We start from the raw sequence: 19,193 nt of genomic DNA, 5'->3' as shown, positions 1-19,193 counted from the left end.
GCCAAGGTATAGAGGAGATGGATTGTATAGAGGAGATGGATCCACTGGTTTTGCTCCTAGGTTACAGAGAGCTGGTCCCATCCACCAAACTACCAGGTGTGAAATGTTACATCTGGCTAGAAATTAATAAGGAAATTGACTCAGAGACAAATGTCCTCCTGTGTGGTACATATATCCCCCCAATAGAATCCCCATACTTTAATGTAGACCGCTTCTCCATCCTAGAGGGGGAAATCAATCATTTCCAGCCCCAGGGACATGTACTAGTCTGTGGTGACCTAAATGCCAGAACCGGACAAGAACCTGAAACCCTCAGCACACATGGGGGCAAACACCTACCTAGAGGTGACAGCATTCCCTCCCTAATTTCAAATTACTGTACACCAGACCACGTATCCACCCTGCACACCCTAAATGACTAATAAACATACCAAAATAAAGGCAAAGTCATGCTTTTGTTGACTTCAAAAAAAACTTTTGACTCAGTTTGGAATAAGGGTCTGCTATACAAATTGATACAAAGTGGTGTTAGGTGAAAAACACACAACATTATAAAATCCATGTAAAACAAACAAGTGTTAAAATTGGCAAAAAACACATTTCTTTCCACAGAGCCGTTGGGTGAGACAGGGATGCAGCTTGAACCCCACCCTCTTCAAAACATCAATGAATTGGCACTAGAAAAGTGTTCAGCACCCAGCCTCACCCTACTAGAATCTAAAGTCAAAAATCTCCTGTTTTGCTGGTGCTTCTGTCACCAACCAAGGAGGGCAGCACCTACTATAGATCTTCTGATATCTTCTGCACAGATTCTGTCAGACCTGGGCTCTGACAGTAAATCTCAGTAAGACAAACATAATGGTATTCCAAAAAATTTCCAGTTACCAGGACCACAAATACAAATTCCATCTAGACACCGTTGCCCTAGAGTACACAAAAACGACACTTACCTCAGTCTAAACATCAGCGCCACAGGTAACTTCCACAAAGCTGTGAAAAATCTTAGAGACAAGGCAAGAAGGGCCTTCTATGCCATCAAAAGGAACATAACATTTGAAATACAAATTAGGATCTGGCTAAAAATACTTGAATCAGTTATACAACCCATTGCCCTTTATGGATATATTTATATCCACTCACCAAGAATTCACAAAATGGGACAAACACCACATTAAGACTCTGCATGCAGAATTCTGCAAAAATGTCCTCCGTGTATAACATAAAACACCAAATAATGCATGCAGAGTAGAATTTGGCATATACCCGCTAATTATCAAAATACAGAAAAGAGACAATAAATTCTACAACCACCTAAAAGGAAGTGATTCCCAAACCTTCCATAACAAAGTGTTGTGATGTGACTATCATTAATGTGAAGACTGCTTTTCATCAAATAATTACCTACTACGTTTAATTACTACTTGAGTAAATTAGTCATGTAATAATTAACTAATTATTAATTTGGGGCACCACGGGAAAGGTTTATTTAACGACTTACCGTTTCCCAAATTAACTCCGGAATATATATCGATACCATACAAGTTATCAATCAATAATTTCCTCATATCAGTCTCATTCCGAACGTCGTTGACTCCGTAAATCTAAATGATGAATCAGCGATACACAAATTATTTGATTTTGACTGACACAAGTTTTGCAAGAAAAAACAATTCTTATTTGGAAGGCTAAAATCACATTGCTATCTTTTCACTAATAGTTTCGTATTTAATCATATTAGCTTTATAACATTTAGATGTGAATCTGACATATACAGTGTGACAGCCCCTCCCTGCTCTGTCTATTGGGTTTTGCTGTGCTTACTTCCAGCAGGAGATTGGTGGGCGGAGTAGGAGAGGTGGGCGGAGCTGGGAGGGTCGTCAGTGTTGATGGGGCACATCTGTGAAAGCGCAGCTGTGGCATAAAGCCACTGTTTCCCAATTCAGCAAGAGATTCCTCTCTATGTAAACCTTTGATTGTTTTGGTAGTTGACACCTAATTTACTGACCTTCATGCCTCATCTGGTTATTGTTGTGAGTGTTTACTTTATTTATGGAAAAAATTCATTTTGATATTCCTCTACTCATTGTGTGGTTTCCCATTGTTTGTGACAATCTTGAGCCAGGTTGTGTCACGCCCTGACCTTAGTTATCTTTGTTTTCTTTATTATTTGGTTAGGTTGTGTGACGAAGGTGGTATGTGTGTTTTTGTCTGGTCTAGGGTTTTGTATATCTAGGTTGTGTGTGTAGTCTAGGCATACGTAGGTCTATGGTGGCCTGGATTGGTTCCCAATCAGAGGCAGCTGTTTATCGTTGTCTCTGATTGGGGATCCTATTTAGGTTGCCATTTTCCAGTTTGGTTTGTGGGTGATTGTCTATGTTGTTGCATGTCTGCACTCGTTATTATTAGCGTCACGGTCGTTTGTTATTTTGTATAGTTTGTTCTTTTGTTGTCATTAAATAAGATGTATTCACATCACGCTGCGCTTTGGTCTCCTCACTACGACGATCGTGACCGGTTGTAACAAGTGAGGACTAATCTGGGATCTCCCTGGAATTGCAATTATTTGGTAGAATCTGTTAACTGGTTACTGTGGTAATTTCAAACTAAAGGGATTTGTGACTGTTTGTTTGACTAACCCTTCTGTCTATGGGTTTTTTTGTACTTTGATTGGGAGTTAAATACTGAGGTACACGTACAAAGTATTTGTGACATTTTGCTACTGCCTGTTGCTACATTCTTTGGTTGGTGTGGAAGTAGTGTTGGTTTGTGCTGCAGTGGTTTATCTCTGGTTGAAGATCCTGCTTTGCTCATTGATGGGACATCAGGTTAGTATTTGTGCAGTGAGAATTTTAGGATAGAGTGGATTGGCAACCTGGACTCGTCTTCTCCCCTGGTAGGTTTAACAAAGTGTGTCCATTTTAACACACATTGGGAAGTGTTAGCTCTTTATTCTTTTTTGTGTGGTGACCGTGGCTGGAGCAGTTGTCTCGAGAGCACAGCTCTGGCCCGGAGAGGTAACCAGCTTGCTGGGAGCTTTTTCTTTGACAGCTAAAGTGCATAAATAGTCACTGCCAGTAACTGCATGAAGTCTAGGGTTGAACGAGTAATAAGTCTGGGGAAGGTTTTAGTCTGGTTTTAGTCTGGTTTGGGCTGAGAGCAACCAGCTGTAGAGGTCATTTACCCAAATAATTAATTTGTTGTTCATCCATAATTGGTTGACTGACTAACATTGTGGAATTCTTCAAAGTCCCTAGGGAGGAGCTTCTGGGTTGCTATACTAACTACCAATTATTGTGAATTGCGACATAACATTGAGATTGATGATAAACGTCTGAAAGAGACGGTAAAGTCCATACCAAATGCCAACTTGATCGAATCCGGCTACATTTCGGTCCACTACAAACACCCCTAATCCAGTCTTATCTTTTGAACAGGAAACTGTTGCTACGACTAGAGCATAAGGCTGAAACAGCAACAAGCCTTGGAAGAGGAGTTGTAGGTTGAAAAACAAGAAAAACAAAGAAACAAAAAAAACAAAGAAAAACAAGAAAAACAAGCTTAAACAAGAAATGGCGAAACTGACGCTGCAATAGTTTAGATTTAGTCAGAGATGGTCTCTGACATCCCTTAATGATGATTTTTTCCAGAGGTCGTGCTCAGCCTTACTTCGACGTAAAACTTGAAGCTCCTGCTGAAATTCAGTGAAAAGGAACCAGAGTTATTTTTTGACTGTTTGATAGGGTAGCAGATTCCAGGAATTGGCCTGACACCGACAATATGTTGCAATGTGTGCTAACTGGGAAAGCACAAGAGGCTCTTAACGTTGCTGACAGCCAAATCTATGACAAAGTTAAAGCTGCTATGTTGCCTATGAGTTAGTTCCTGAAGCGTAACGCCAGCAGTTTAGAACCTGATGAAAAAAAAGCTGGACAGACTTATGTTGAGTGCACGGGATTTGCACACCCAGTTAAACCGATGGTGCACTTCGTTGGATGTTACAACCTACGAGCGACCAAACAGCGCTGATGCAGTTTAGTTTTGCTGGAGCAGTTCAAAGTCTCTGACCACCTTGCTACATACATAAATGAGTGTAAGGTGCAGACCGCCTCAGAGGCTGCCGTGTTCGCTGATTAATATGTGCTGACGCATAAAAAGGTCACTGACTTCGCAGTGACGGTCGCAGGTCGCAGGGAGAGTATTTGGACTAAATCATTTTCTATTGGGTCTGATCTTGACTGTGGTTCCCATGTGTAATTAGATCATGGCAAAATCTGCAATTACTGCCATGGTAAATGTTATTGGAAAAATGAATGCCCTGTCCTTAGAGTTAAAGCTAGGCCTTCTGGGGTTAATGCGCCCGTAAAGCCTATGGCATTAGCGGCACCTGCTTCTAAGTTTAGGGATTAAATTGTTCCACCTCAGGACCAGTTAAAAGAACCATTGGGGATGGTTGACAGTGCATCCATCTATTCACCGTTCATTACGGAGGGTCACGTATCCCTGGTAACCAAGAGAGGGTCACAGTTACAGTCCTGTGAGACACTGATGCTTTAGTCTTTCATTCTGCAGTCAGTGCTCCCTTTTTTCTCCAGAGACAGATACACTGTGTCTTGATCTGAGGGATAGTATTGCTGTGTCTGTCCCTTTACACAAGCTTGTCCACAGATCTGGTACAAGGTGAGTTCATCATAGGAGTGCGTCCCTCATTGTCGAAGGAGTGGCGGTGATTATAGGAAATGACCTTGCCGGTGGGCGTGTCTGGAGAGATGTATCACCCCCTCCCATGGTTCCATTGTCATGAATACTACCGAAAGTGGCTCCCATTCCTGTTCGGGTGGTGCTCGGCGGTCGTCGTCGCCGGTCTACTAGCTGCCATCGATCCTTTTTTCCTTTTCGTTTATGTCTGTCTAATTGTTTTCACCTGTTCCTTGTTGGGGTTTTGGGATGGGTAATATTTAGGTTCGTTTTGCCCGCTAGTGTTTGTTGTTTGCTTATTTAGTTGTTACATGTGGTGATGTTAAGTGTCTGTTTTGGGGTTTCGCTGTCCAGTGTTGGTAACAAGGTTTTGGGGTTTTGTGTTGCGCCAGTGTTTTTGGGCATTCACCCATGTTTGGACCTGTTACTTTTTTCGAAGGACATTAAAGCGTTGTTCCCGTACATTTCGCTCTCTGCAGTTGACTCCTCATTCATTACACCCGTCATTACATCCATGCCTTTGGCCCATCTCAGAGGTGCCGAATGAAAGTGCTCAGTATTTCCCCGAAGTGTTTACTGCAATGATGCTGATTCCTGAGTCTGGTGTAGGGGTCAGTGAGGTGGCGGACTATTCTGTAACTTCTGTGCCTGACCTTCTGTTTCCCGAAGTGACCTGATAGCAGAACAGTGAATCCTACTCTGAAAGGATTGTTTTGAGCAGGTCCTCCTGGCTGATGTTCCAGGTGTAGTTTTTTTAGGGAGTTTTTCCTAGCCACCATGCTTCTACACCTGCATTGCTTGCTGTTTCAGGCTGGGTTTCTGTACAGCACTTTGAGATATCAGCTGATGTAAGAAGGGCTAAATAAATAGATTTGTTTTGATTAGTACAGGATCAGTTGTTGGTGAGGAAATGGCTGCCTCAAGGTAACCATTTTTTTGGGTGACCCTGTCATTCAAATTGTAGTACCATATACCTTCTGGGATTTGGTTGCTGGTCATTTGTCGACCGTATTGTGCCTCATCTCTTTTTCAGCCAAAAGACTCAGCATTTATCAAACTTTGCCATAATTGACAGTTGACTAGGAAGCCTAATCAGATGGTAAAGCCAGCAACTTTGTATCCAATACCAGTAGTAAGCCAACCCTTCGAGCATCTAATTATTGATTGGGTTGGCCCATCGCCTCGTTCCAAAGCCGGTAGTATTTACCTGTTGACGGTGACGTGACCCGTTCTGCTTACCCTCTCCGTACCATAACAACCAAGTCTGTTAGGGCTTTGACTCAGTTTATTTCTGTTTTCGGAATACCCAAAATTGATCAAAGTGATCAAGGTTCTAACTTCACTTCTCACATTGTTAGCCAACTTCGCATCAGACACAATCTTGCGACTGCATATCATGCACAGTCAGGGAGTCCTGGAGCGGTTCCATCAGACCTTGAAGTCGTTGTTGCATGCTTACTGCCCTGAGTTGGACCAAGACTGGGCGCAGGGGTTGCCTTGGTTGATGCTTGCAGCTAGAGCTTTTTACAGGAAAGCACAGGATTTAGCCCTGACGACCTAGTTTTTGGGCACACCGTACGCAAGTCATTTTTCTACAGAGCTCCCTAAGAATCTGTTATCTTATGTAAATGCCTTCAGGCGATGCCTGTATGCAGCTGGGGAGGAAAAGTGTAAAGTGTAAAGATGAAGTGACTGTTTAACCTAGCTGAGCGCTGCCACTTCAGTCCTGGTGACCAAGTCCTTGCTCTGTTACCTATTGTTGGTGGGCCATATACAGTGGTACATCAGGTTTCGGAGTTGAACTACGTGGTTGCAACTCCTCAAAGGAAAAAGGCTATACAGCTCTGTCATGTGAAGTTGTTGAAGCCTTCCATCCTATCCTCTATTGCCTCAGTCTTGCCTGTACCTGCAGGGGACACAACCTGTTATTTTGATGAGTTCAGGGCTGGGGGGTTGCTTAGTCCAGATGGTCTCCTAGAAGGACGGTTAAAGAATTCAGTCTCTGGGTAGTTTGGATACTCTGCTGGGACACTTGTCTGTTCCTTGTCATGCTGAGCTGGTTAATTTGATGGTTTCCCATGCCAATAGCTGGTTAATTTGATCAAAAGTTTTACTACTTTATTTTATTTATTTACAGACACTCCTCCTTATTGATGTTGGTGATCCCCACCTATCTAGCAATGGTTTTACCGTGTGGCATTTGAGAAACAAACATTTGAACTCAGATTCATTATATGCTTGGTAATGACATTGCTGAACCTTAATTTTCTAGCTGGGCTTCACCTTGTGTTTTGGTTCATAAGCAGGACAGAACATTTAGGTTTTGCAAAGAAAAGTTAAGTGTGACAACCTGATTCTGACCCACTTCCCTGCATTTTATTTTACTTTTATTTTACAGTTAATTCTTATTTACAATTTACCACTTTCAACACCTTATGAACAGGGTTGTTTCTGGTTTGGAGGGATGTGCTGTGTACCTCGATGATGTACCTTGATGTAGCTGTGTACAGTAACACATGGGAATACTTGTGCCGTATATCAGCGCTGTTTGGTCGCCTGGTAAAACTTTAGGGTCCACTCATTCTTACTTCTTCGTTTTTCAGAATACAAGACTGAAACAGTCTCCAGATCTCAACCCCATAGAAAATCTTTGGAGGGAGTTGAAAGTCCGTGTTGCCCAGCAACAGCCCCAAAACATCACTGCTCTAGAGGAGATCTGCATAGAGGAATGGGCCAAAATACCAGCAACAGTGTGTGAAAACCTTGTGAAGACTTACAGAAAACGTTTGACCTCTGTCATTGCCAACAAAGGGTATATAACAAAGTATTGAGAAACTTTTGTTACTGACCAAATACTTATTTTCCACCATAATTTGCAAATAAATTCATAAAAAATCCTACAATGTGATTTTCTGGATTTTTTTTCTTCTCATTTTTGTCTGTCATAGTTGAAGTGTACCTATGATGAAAATTACAGGCCTCTCTTATCTTTTTTAAGTGGGAAAACTTGCACAATTGGTGGCTGACTAAATACTTTGTTTGCCCCACTGTATATGCATATCATATCTTCTGGGCCTGAGAAACAGGCAGTTTAATTTGGGCATTTCATCCAAAATTCCAAATGCTGCCCCCTACCCTAGAGAAGTTAAAGTTTCCGTTATCACGTCTTTTTGATAATTTTAATGACATCACAAAATAGACATTAATTTCCCATATTCCATCCCTCATTTGGATGTTGAAGTATATTGTCCCAGTGTCCCTTGCTTGAAGTTTCGGGCAAGAGTAACTTCTGTAACACAAAATATTTATTTCCCAATACTGCAGAGCCAAAAGGGAGAGTTTCTGCAAGGTATTTACGATCCGGTTGTTAAGTCATGAAACCAGGCCAACTCCCCCAGGAGAGAGATAATCTCTCTCTCTCTGTCAGCTGATCCGGCACCTTTGAACAAAGGAGAGTCAAGACAAAAGTCAACACCTACAGAGAGATGAACCTGGAGAAGAAGCAAGGTGGTCCTGGGGCTCTGTTCACAAACGCAAACAGACCCCACAGAGCCCCAGGACAGCAACACAATTAGACCCAACCAAATCGTGAGAATTCAAAGATTTATTTGGCACATTGGAAAGTACTAGCAAAAAACAAAGCAAACTAGGCTATTTTGCCCTAAACAGAGAGTACAGTGGCAGAACACCTGACCACTGTGACAGACCCAAAATCAAGGGAAGCGTTGACTATGTACAGACTCAGTGAGCATAGTCTTGGTATTGAGAAAGGCTGCCTACAGCGGACCTGGCTCTCAAGAGAAGACACAGCCCACAAAATGAGGTGGAAACTGAACTGCACTTCCGAACCTCCTGCGAAATGTATAATCATAGAAAAATATATTTCCCTCAGATTACACAGAACCCCAAAAATTTGATAAACTCCCATATCTATTGGTTTAAATACCAATAGATATGCAGCAAGAATTGTGACCTGTTGCCACAAAAAAGCGCAATCAGGGAAGAACAAAACACCATTGTAAATACAACGCATATTTATGTTTAACTATTTGCACATCGTTACAACACTGTATATAGACATATGACATTTGAAATGTCTTTATTCTTTTGGAACTTCTGTGAGTGTAATATTCACTGTTCATTTTAGTTTACTTCACTTTTGATTATCTGAAAGACAGAGCGATGAGCTCCTGAATCTTTCAGTGTAAAAATAAATGTTGATACCCACGGCTTTCAGCATTCAGGTCTGTAAACACCCAGTTTATAATGCAGGTTTCAGCACCACTTAACAGTGTAAAGAAGAACCACCCAGTTTATAATGCAGGTTTCAGCACCACTTAACAGTGTAAAGAAGAACCACCCAGTTTATAATGCAGGTTTCAACACCTCTTAACAGTGTAAAGAAGAACCACCCAGTTTATAATGCAGGTTTCAGCACCACTTAACAGTGTAAAGAAGAACCACCCAGTTTATAATGCAGGTTTCAGCACCACTTAACAGTGTAAAGGACCACCCAGTTTATAATGCAGGTTTCAGCACCACTTAACAGTGTAAAGGACCACCCAGTTTATAATGCAGGTTTCAGCACCACTTAACAGTGTAAAGAAGAACCACCCAGTTTATAATACAGGTTTCAGCACCACTTAACAGTGTAAAGAAGGACCACCCAGTTTATAATGCAGGTTTCAGCACCACTTAACAGTGTAAAGAAGAACCACCCAGTTTATAATGCAGGTTTCAACACCTCTTAACAGTGTAAAGAAGAACCACCCAGTTTATAATGCAGGTTTCAGCACCACTTAACAGTGTAAAGAAGAACCACCCAGTTTATAATGCAGGTTTCAGCACCACTTAACAGTGTACAGAAGAACCACCCAGTTTATAATGCAGGTTTCAGCACCACTTAACAGTGTAAAGAACGACCACCCAGTTTATAATGCAGGTTTCAGCACCACTTAACAGTGTAAAGGACCACCCAGTTTATAATGCAGGTTTCAGCACCACTTAACAGTGTAAAGAAGAACCACCCAGTTTATAATGCAGGTTTCAGCACCACTTAACAGTGTAAAGAAGAACCACCCAGTTTATAAAGCAGGTTTCAGCACCACTTAACAGTGTAAAGAAGAACCACCCAGTTTATAATGCAGGTTTCAGCACCACTTAACAGTGTAAAGAAGAACCACCCAGTTTATAATGCAGGTTTCAGCACCACTTAACAGTGTAAAGAACCACCCAGTTTATAATGCAGGTTTCAGCTCCACTTAACAGTGTAAAGGACCACCCAGTTTATAATGCAGGTTTCAGCACCACTTAACAGTGTAAAGGACCACCCAGTTTATAATGCAGGTTTCAGCACCACTTAACAGTGTAAAGAAGAACCACCCAGTTTATAATGCAGGTTAAAGGGTTAAATGTTGTATCTTATATAAATAAGGTAACTCTCTCCTCACCTGTCACTGTCATCCAGCTCTCTGGTGATTCTCCTTCAGAGTTGGTACACTTGTAGAGTCCTTCATCTGACTTGGATGCTGCAGGGATGGTCATCTCTCCTGTAGTCTCAGTCCTGATGAGGGATCCATCTTTGTAGAAATCAGCTGTGAGGTCAGAGGGAGTTCCCTGATATCTGCAGCGCAGAGTCACAGAATCTCCCTCAGTCACAGGAAGGGCAGGGCTCTCCAGGATCACAGCTCCAGCTGTATATAATATATAAACATCATATATAAACAGGGCTCTCCAGTATCACAGCTCCAGCTGTATATAATATATAAACATCATATATAAACAGGTCTCTCCAGGATCACAGCTCCATCTGTATATAATATATAAACATCATATATAAACAGGTCTCTCCAGTATCACAGCTCCAGCTGTATATAATATATAAACATCATATATAAACAGGTCTCTCCAGGATCACAGCTCCATCTGTATATAATATATAAACATCATATATAAACAGGTCTCTCCAGGATCACAGCTCCAGCTGTATATAATATATAAACATCATATATAAACAGGTCTCTCCAGGATCACAGCTCCAGCTGTATATAATATATAAACATCATATATAAACAGGTCTCTCCAGGATCACAGCTCCAGCTGTATATAATATATAAACAGGTCTCTCCAGGATCACAGCTCCAGCTGTATATAATATATAAACAGGTCTCTCCAGGATCACAGCTCCAGCTGTATATAATATATAAACATCATATATAAACAGGTCTCTCCAGGATCACAGCTCCAGCTGTATATAATATATAAACATCATATATAAACAGGTCTCTCCAGGATCACAGCTCCAGCTGTATATAATATATAAACAGGTCTCTCCAGGATCACAGCTCCAGCTGTATATAATATATAAACATCATATATAAACAGGTCTCTCCAGGATCACAGCTCCAGCTGTATATAATATATAAACATCATATATAAACAGGTCTCTCCAGGATCACAGCTCCAGCTGTATATAATATATAAACATCATATATAAACAGGTCTCTCCAGGATCACAGCACCAGCTGTATATAATATATAAACAGGTCTCTCCAGGATCACAGCTCCAGCTGTATATAATATATAAACAGCTCTCTCCAGGATCACAGCTCCAGCTGTATATAATATATAAACATCATATATAAACAGGACTCTCCAGGATCACAGCACCAGCTGTATATAATATATAAACATCATATATAAACAGGTCTCTCCAGGATCACAGCTCCAGCTGTATATAATATATAAACATCATATATAAACAGGTCTCTCCAGGATCACAGCTCCAGCTGTATATAATATATAAACAGGTCTCTCCAGGATCACAGCTCCAGCTGTATATAATATATAAACATCATATATAAACAGGTCTCTCCAGGATCACAGCTCCAGCTGTATATAATATATAAACAGGTCTCTCCAGGATCACAGCTCCATCTGTATATAATATATAAACATCACATATAAACAGGACTCTCCAGGATCACAGCACCAGCTGTATATAATATATAAACATCATATATAAACAGGTCTCTCCAGGATCACAGCTCCAGCTGTATATAATATATAAACATCATATATAAACAGGTCTCTCCAGGATCACAGCTCCAGCTGTATATAATATATAAACATCATATATAAACAGGTCTCTCCAGGATCACAGCTCCATCTGTATATAATATATAAACATCACATATAAACAGGTCTCTCCAGGATCACAGCTCCATCTGTATATAATATATAAACATCATATATAAACAGGTCTCTCCAGGATCACAGCTCCAGCTGTATATAATATATAAACATCATATATAAACAGGTCTCTCCAGGATCACAGCTCCAGCTGTATATAATATATAAACATCATATATAAACAGGTCTCTCCAGGATCACAGCTCCAGCTGTATATAATATATAAACATCATATATAAACAGGTCTCTCCAGGATCACAGCTCCAGTTGTATATAATATATAAACATCATATATAAACAGGTCTCTCCAGGATCACAGCTCCAGCTGTATATAATATATAAACATCATATATAAACAGGTCTCTCCAGGATCACAGCTCCAGTTGTATATAATATATAAACATCATATATAAACAGGTCTCTCCAGGATCACAGCTCCAGTTGTATATAATATATAAACATCATATATAAACAGGTCTCTCCAGGATCACAGCTCCAGCTGTATATAATATATAAACAGGTCTCTCCAGGATCACAGCTCCAGCTGTATATAATATATAAACAGGTCTCTCCAGGATCACAGCTCCAGCTGTATATAATATATAAACATCATATATAAACAGGTCTCTCCAGGATCACAGCTCCAGCTGTATATAATATATAAACAGGTCTCTCCAGGATCACAGCTCCATCTGTATATAATATATAAACATCATATATAAACAGGTCTCTCCAGGATCACAGCTCCAGCTGTATATAATATATAAACATCATATATAAACAGGTCTCTCCAGGATCACAGCTCCAGCTGTATATAATATATAAACATCATATATAAACAGGTCTCTCCAGGATCACAGCTCCAGCTGTATATAATATATAAACATCATATATAAACAGGTCTCTCCAGGATCACAGCTCCAGTTGTATATAATATATAAACATCATATATAAACAGGTCTCTCCAGGATCACAGCTCCAGTTGTATATAATATATAAACATCATATATAAACAGGTCTCTCCAGGATCACAGCTCCAGCTGTATATAATATATAAACATCATATATAAACAGGCCTCTCCAGGATCACAGCACCAGCTGTATATAATATATAAACAGGTCTCTCCAGGATCACAGCTCCAGCTGTATATAATATATAAACAGGTCTCTCCAGGATCACAGCTCCATCTGTATATAATATATAAACATCATATATAAACAGGTCTCTCCAGGATCACAGCTCCAGCTGTATATAATATATAAACATCATATATAAACAGGTCTCTCCAGGATCACAGCACCAGCTGTATATAATATATAAACATCATATATAAACAGGCCTCTCCAGGATCACAGCTCCAGCTGTATATAATATATAAACAGGTCTCTCCAGGATCACAGCTCCATCTGTATATAATATATAAACATCATATATAAACAGGTCTCTCCAGGATCACAGCTCCAGCTGTATATAATATATAAACATCATATATAAACAGGTCTCTCCAGGATCACAGCTCCAGCTGTATATAATATATAAACATCATATATAAACAGGTCTCTCCAGGATCACAGCTCCAGCTGTATATAATATATAAACAGGTCTCTCCAGGATCACAGCTCCAGCTGTATATAATATATAAACATCATATATAAACAGGTCTCTCCAGGATCACAGCTCCAGCTGTATATAATATATAAACATCATAGATAAACAGGTCTCTCCAGGATCACAGCTCCAGCTGTATATAATATATAAACAGGTCTCTCCAGGATCACAGCTCCAGCTGTATATAATATATAAACAGGTCTCTCCAGGATCACAGCTCCAGCTGTATATAATATATAAAGAGGTCTCTCCAGGATCACATCACCAGCTGTATATAATATATAAACATCATATATAAACAGGTCTCTCCAGGATCACAGCTCCAGCTGTATATAATATATAAACAGGTCTCTCCAGGATCACAGCACCAGCTGTATATAATATATAAAGAGGTCTCTCCAGGATCACAGCTCCAGCTGTATATAATATATAAACATCATATATAAACAGGTCTCTCCAGGATCACAGCTCCATCTGTATATAATATATAAACATCATATATAAACAGGTCTCTCCAGGATCACAGCTCCAGCTGTATATAATATATACACATCATATATAAACAGGTCTCTCCAGGATCACAGCTCCATCTGTATATAATATATAAACATCATATATAAACAGGTCTCTCCAGGATCACAGCTCCAGCTGTATATAATATATACACATCATATATAAACAGGTCTCTCCAGGATCACAGCTCCATCTGTATATAATATATAAACATCATATATAAACAGGTCTCTCCAGGATCACAGCTCCAGCTGTATATAATATATAAACATCATATATAAACAGGTCTCTCCAGGATCACAGCTCCAGCTGTATATAATATATAAACATCATATATAAACAGGTCTCTCCAGGATCACAGCTCCAGCTGTATATAATATATAAACATCATATATAAACAGGTCTCTCCAGGATCACAGCTCCATCTGTATATAATATATAAACAGGTCTCTCCAGGATCACAGCACCAGCTGTATATAATATATAAACATCATATATAAACAGGTCTCTCCAGGATCACAGCTCCAGCTGTATATAATATATAAACATCATATATAAACAGGTCTCTCCAGGATCACAGCTCCAGCTGTATATAATATATAAACATCATATATAAACAGGTCTCTCCAGGATCACAGCTCCAGCTGTATATAATATATAAACATCATATATAAACAGGTCTCTCCAGGATCACAGCTCCAGCTGTATATAATATATAAACAGGTCTCTCCAGGATCACAGCACCAGCTGTATATAATATATACACATCATATATAAACAGGTCTCTCCAGGATCACAGCTCCAGCTGTATATAATATATACACATCATATATAAACAGGTCTCTCCAGGATCACAGCTCCAGCTGTATATAATATATAAACATCATATATAAACAGGTCTCTCCAGGATCACAGCTCCAGCTGTATATAATATATAAACAGGTCTCTCCAGGATCACAGCTCCAGCTGTATATAATATATAAACATCATATATAAACAGGTCTCTCCAGGATCACAGCTCCAGCTGTATATAATATATAAACAGGTCTCTCCAGGATCACAGCTCCAGCTGTATATAATATATAAACAGGTCTCTCCAGGATCACAGCTCCAGTTGTATATAATATATAAACATCATATATAAACAGGTCTCTCCAGGATCACAGCTCCAGCTGTATATAATATATAAACATCATATATAAACAGGTCTCTCCAGGATCACAGCTCCAGCTGTATATAATATATAAACAGGTCTCTCCAGGATCACAGCTCCAGCTGTATATAATATATAAACAGGTCTCTCCAGGATCACAGCTCCAGTTGTATATAATATATAAACATCATATATAAACAGGTCTCTCCAGGATCACAGCTCCAGCTGTATATAATATATAAACAGGTCTCTCCAGGATCACAGCTCCAGCTGTATATAATATATAAACAGGTCTCTCCAGGATCACAGCTCCAGTTGTATATAATATATAAACATCATATATAAACAGGTCTCTCCAGGATCACAGCTCCAGCTGTATATAATATATAAACAGGTCTCTCCAGGATCACAGCTCCAGCTGTATATAATATATAAACAGGTCTCTCCAGGATCACAGCTCCAGTTGTATATAATATATAAACATCATATATAAACAGGTCTCTCCAGGATCACAGCTCCAGCTGTATATAATATATAAACATCATATATAAACAGGTCTCTCCAGGATCACAGCTCCAGCTGTATATAATATATAAACAGGTCTCTCCAGGATCACAGCTCCAGCTGTATATAATATATAAACAGGTCTCTCCAGGATCACAGCTCCAGCTGTATATAATATATAAACATCATATATAAACAGGTCTCTCCAGGATCACAGCTCCAGCTGTATATAATATATAAACATCATATATAAACAGGTCTCTCCAGAATCACAGCTCCAGCTGTATATAATATATAAACATCATATATAAACAGGTCTCTCCAGGATCACAGCTCCAGCTGTATATAATATATAAACATCATATATAAACAGGTCTCTCCAGGATCACAGCTCCAGCTGTATATAATATATAAACATCATATATTAACAGGTCTCTCCAGGATCACAGCTCCATCTGTATATAATATATAAACATCATATATAAACAAGTCTCTCCAGGATCACAGCACCAGCTGTATATAATATATAAACATCATATATAAACAGGTCTCTCCAGGATCACAGCTCGGGCTGGATATAATATATAAACAGGTCTCTCCAGGATCACAGCTCCAGCTGTATATAATATATAAACAGGTCTCTCCAGGATCACAGCTCCAGCTGTATATAATATATAAACATCATATATAAACAGGTCTCTCCAGGATCACAGCTCGGGCTGGATATAATATATAAACAGGTCTCTCCAGGATCACAGCTCCAGCTGTATATAATATATAAACAGGTCTCTCCAGGATCACAGCTCCAGCTGTATATAATATATAAACATCATAAATAAACATAACATCAGCTATCTGAAACCAGAATAACCACTAAACACTATAATGTTAGTAGATGGTGTTTGTGGACATACCATGTACTGTGATGTTGACAGCATTGCTGTGTTTTCCAGACCCAGACTCACACCAGTACACTCCACTGTCTGATGGCATTAGTGACACGTTGCATGAAGACCCTGGTTGTTTTCCCCAGTCAGTATTACACTCTGAAAGGATCCCTCTCGATGAGTTCCTGACCACTCTCCATCCAGCAGAGTTCCCCGGAATCCCACAGCTCAGAGAGACAGACTCATATTCAAAGAACTGAGATCTGTCAGGACTGACACTCAGAGAGGCTTGAGGAGAGAGATCTGAGAGAGAGAGAGAAGCAAGATAAAATGTGATTCTACCCTTTGATTTGTTCTACCAGTCTACACCAGATTCAATATGAGACCCATTGACACTCCAGCTCCAGCTGTATATAATATATAAACAGGTCTCTCCAGGATCACAGCTCCAGCTGTATATAATATATAAATATCATATATAAACAGGTCTCTCCAGGATCACAGCTCCAGCTGTATATAATATATAAACAGGTCTCTCCAGGATCACAGCTCCAGCTGTATATAATATATAAACATCATATATAAACAGGTCTCTCCAGGATCACAGCTCCAGCTGTATATAATATATAAACAGGTCTCTCCAGGATCACAGCTCCATCTGTATATAATATATAAACATCATATATAAACAGGTCTCTCCAGGATCACAGCTCCAGCTGTATATAATATATAAACATCATATATAAACAGGTCTCTCCAGGATCACAGCACCAACTGTATATAATATATAAACAGGTCTCTCCAGGATCACAGCTCCAGCTGTATATAATATATAAACATCATATATAAACAGGTCTCTCCAGGATCACAGCTCCAGCTGTATATAATATATAAACAGGTCTCTCCAGGATCACAGCTCCAGCTGTATATAATATATAAACATCATATATAAACAGGTCTCTCCAGGATCACAGCTCCAGCTGTATATAATATATAAACAGGTCTCTCCAGGATCACAGCTCCAGCTGTATATAATATATAAACAGGTCTCTCCAGGATCACAGCTCCAGCTGTATATAATATATAAACAGGTCTCTCCAGGATCACAGCTCCAGCTGTATATAATATATAAACAGGTCTCTCCAGGATCACAGCTCCAGCTGTATATAATATATAAACATCATATATAAACAGGTCTCTCCAGGATCACAGCTCCAGCTGTATATAATATATAAACAGGTCTCTCCAGGATCACAGCTCCATCTGTATATAATATATAAACATCATATATAAACAGGTCTCTCCAGGATCACAGCTCCAGCTGTATATAATATATAAACATCATATATAAACAGGTCTCTCCAGGATCACAGCACCAACTGTATATAATATATAAACAGGTCTCTCCAGGATCACAGCTCCAGCTGTATATAATATATAAACATCATATATAAACAGGTCTCTCCAGGATCACAGCTCCAGCTGTATATAATATATAAACATCATATATAAACAGGTCTCTCCAGGATCACAGCTCCAGCTGTATATAATATATAAACATCATATATAAACAGGTCTCTCCAGGATCACAGCTCCAGCTGTATATAATATATAAACCTCATATATAAACAGGTCTCTCCAGGATCACAGCTCCAGCTGTATATAATATATAAACAGGTCTCTCCAGGATCACAGCACCAGCTGTATATAATATATTAACAGGTCTCTCCAGGATCAAAGCACCAGCTGTATATAATATATAAACAGGTCTCTCCAGGATCACAGCTCCAGCTGTATATAATATTTAAACATCATATATAAACAGATCCCTCCAGGATCACAGCACCAGCTGTATATAATATATAAACATCATATATAAACAGGTCTCTCCAGGATCACAGCTCCAGCTGTATATAATATATAAACATCATATATAAACAGGTCTCTCCAGGATCACAGCCCCAGCTGTATATAATATATAAACAGGTCTCTCCAGGATCACAAGCTCCATCTGTATATAATATATAAACATCATATATAAACAGGTCTCTCCAGGATCACAGCTCCAGCTGTATATAATATATAAACATCATATATAAACAGGTCTCTCGAGGATCACAAGCTCCAGCTGTATATAATATATAAACATCATATATAAACAGGTCTCTCCAGGATCACAGCTCCAGCTGTATATAATATATAAACATCATATATAAACAGGTCTCTCCAGGATCACAGCTCCAGCTGTATATAATATATAAACATCATATATAAACAGGTCTCTCCAGGATCACAGCTCCAGCTGTATATAATATATAAACAGGTCTCTCCAGGATCACAGCTCCAGCTGTATATAATATATAAACATCATATATAAACATGTCTCTCCAGGATCACAGCTCCAGCTGTATATAATATATAAACATCATATATAAACAGGTCTCTCCAGGATCACAGCTCCAGCTGTATATAATATATAAACATCATATATAACAGGTCTCTCCAGGATCACAGCTCCAGCTGTATATAATATATAAACTTCATATATATACAGGTCTCTTCCAGGATCACAGCACCAGCTGATATATAATATATAAACATCAAATATAAACAGGTCTCTCCAGGATCACAGCTCCAGCTG

At 39.3% G+C, this 19,193-nt stretch overlaps 1 protein-coding gene across 1 annotated transcript in view; it reads right to left on the bottom strand.

Annotated features, from left to right (window-relative positions):
- LOC120041699 (low affinity immunoglobulin gamma Fc region receptor II-a-like) overlaps positions 1-16,705 on the bottom strand; it is a 36,390-nt gene extending 19,685 nt beyond the window's left edge. Inside the window, exons 1-2 of the mRNA XM_038986569.1 lie at positions 16,580-16,705; positions 10,146-10,388 (exon numbers count right to left, since the gene is read on the bottom strand). Coding sequence (XP_038842497.1) covers positions 10,146-10,388; positions 16,580-16,658 — 322 coding nt within the window. The 5' untranslated portion in view covers positions 16,659-16,705. The remainder of the gene's footprint in view (positions 1-10,145; positions 10,389-16,579) is intronic.
- Positions 16,706-19,193: the final 2,488 nt, after the last annotated feature.

Source organism: Salvelinus namaycush, unplaced genomic scaffold (assembly GCF_016432855.1).
Source record: "Salvelinus namaycush isolate Seneca unplaced genomic scaffold, SaNama_1.0 Scaffold51, whole genome shotgun sequence".
Lineage (NCBI taxonomy): Eukaryota > Metazoa > Chordata > Actinopteri > Salmoniformes > Salmonidae > Salvelinus > Salvelinus namaycush.
This window is presented reverse-complemented; position numbering and strand designations above follow the sequence as displayed.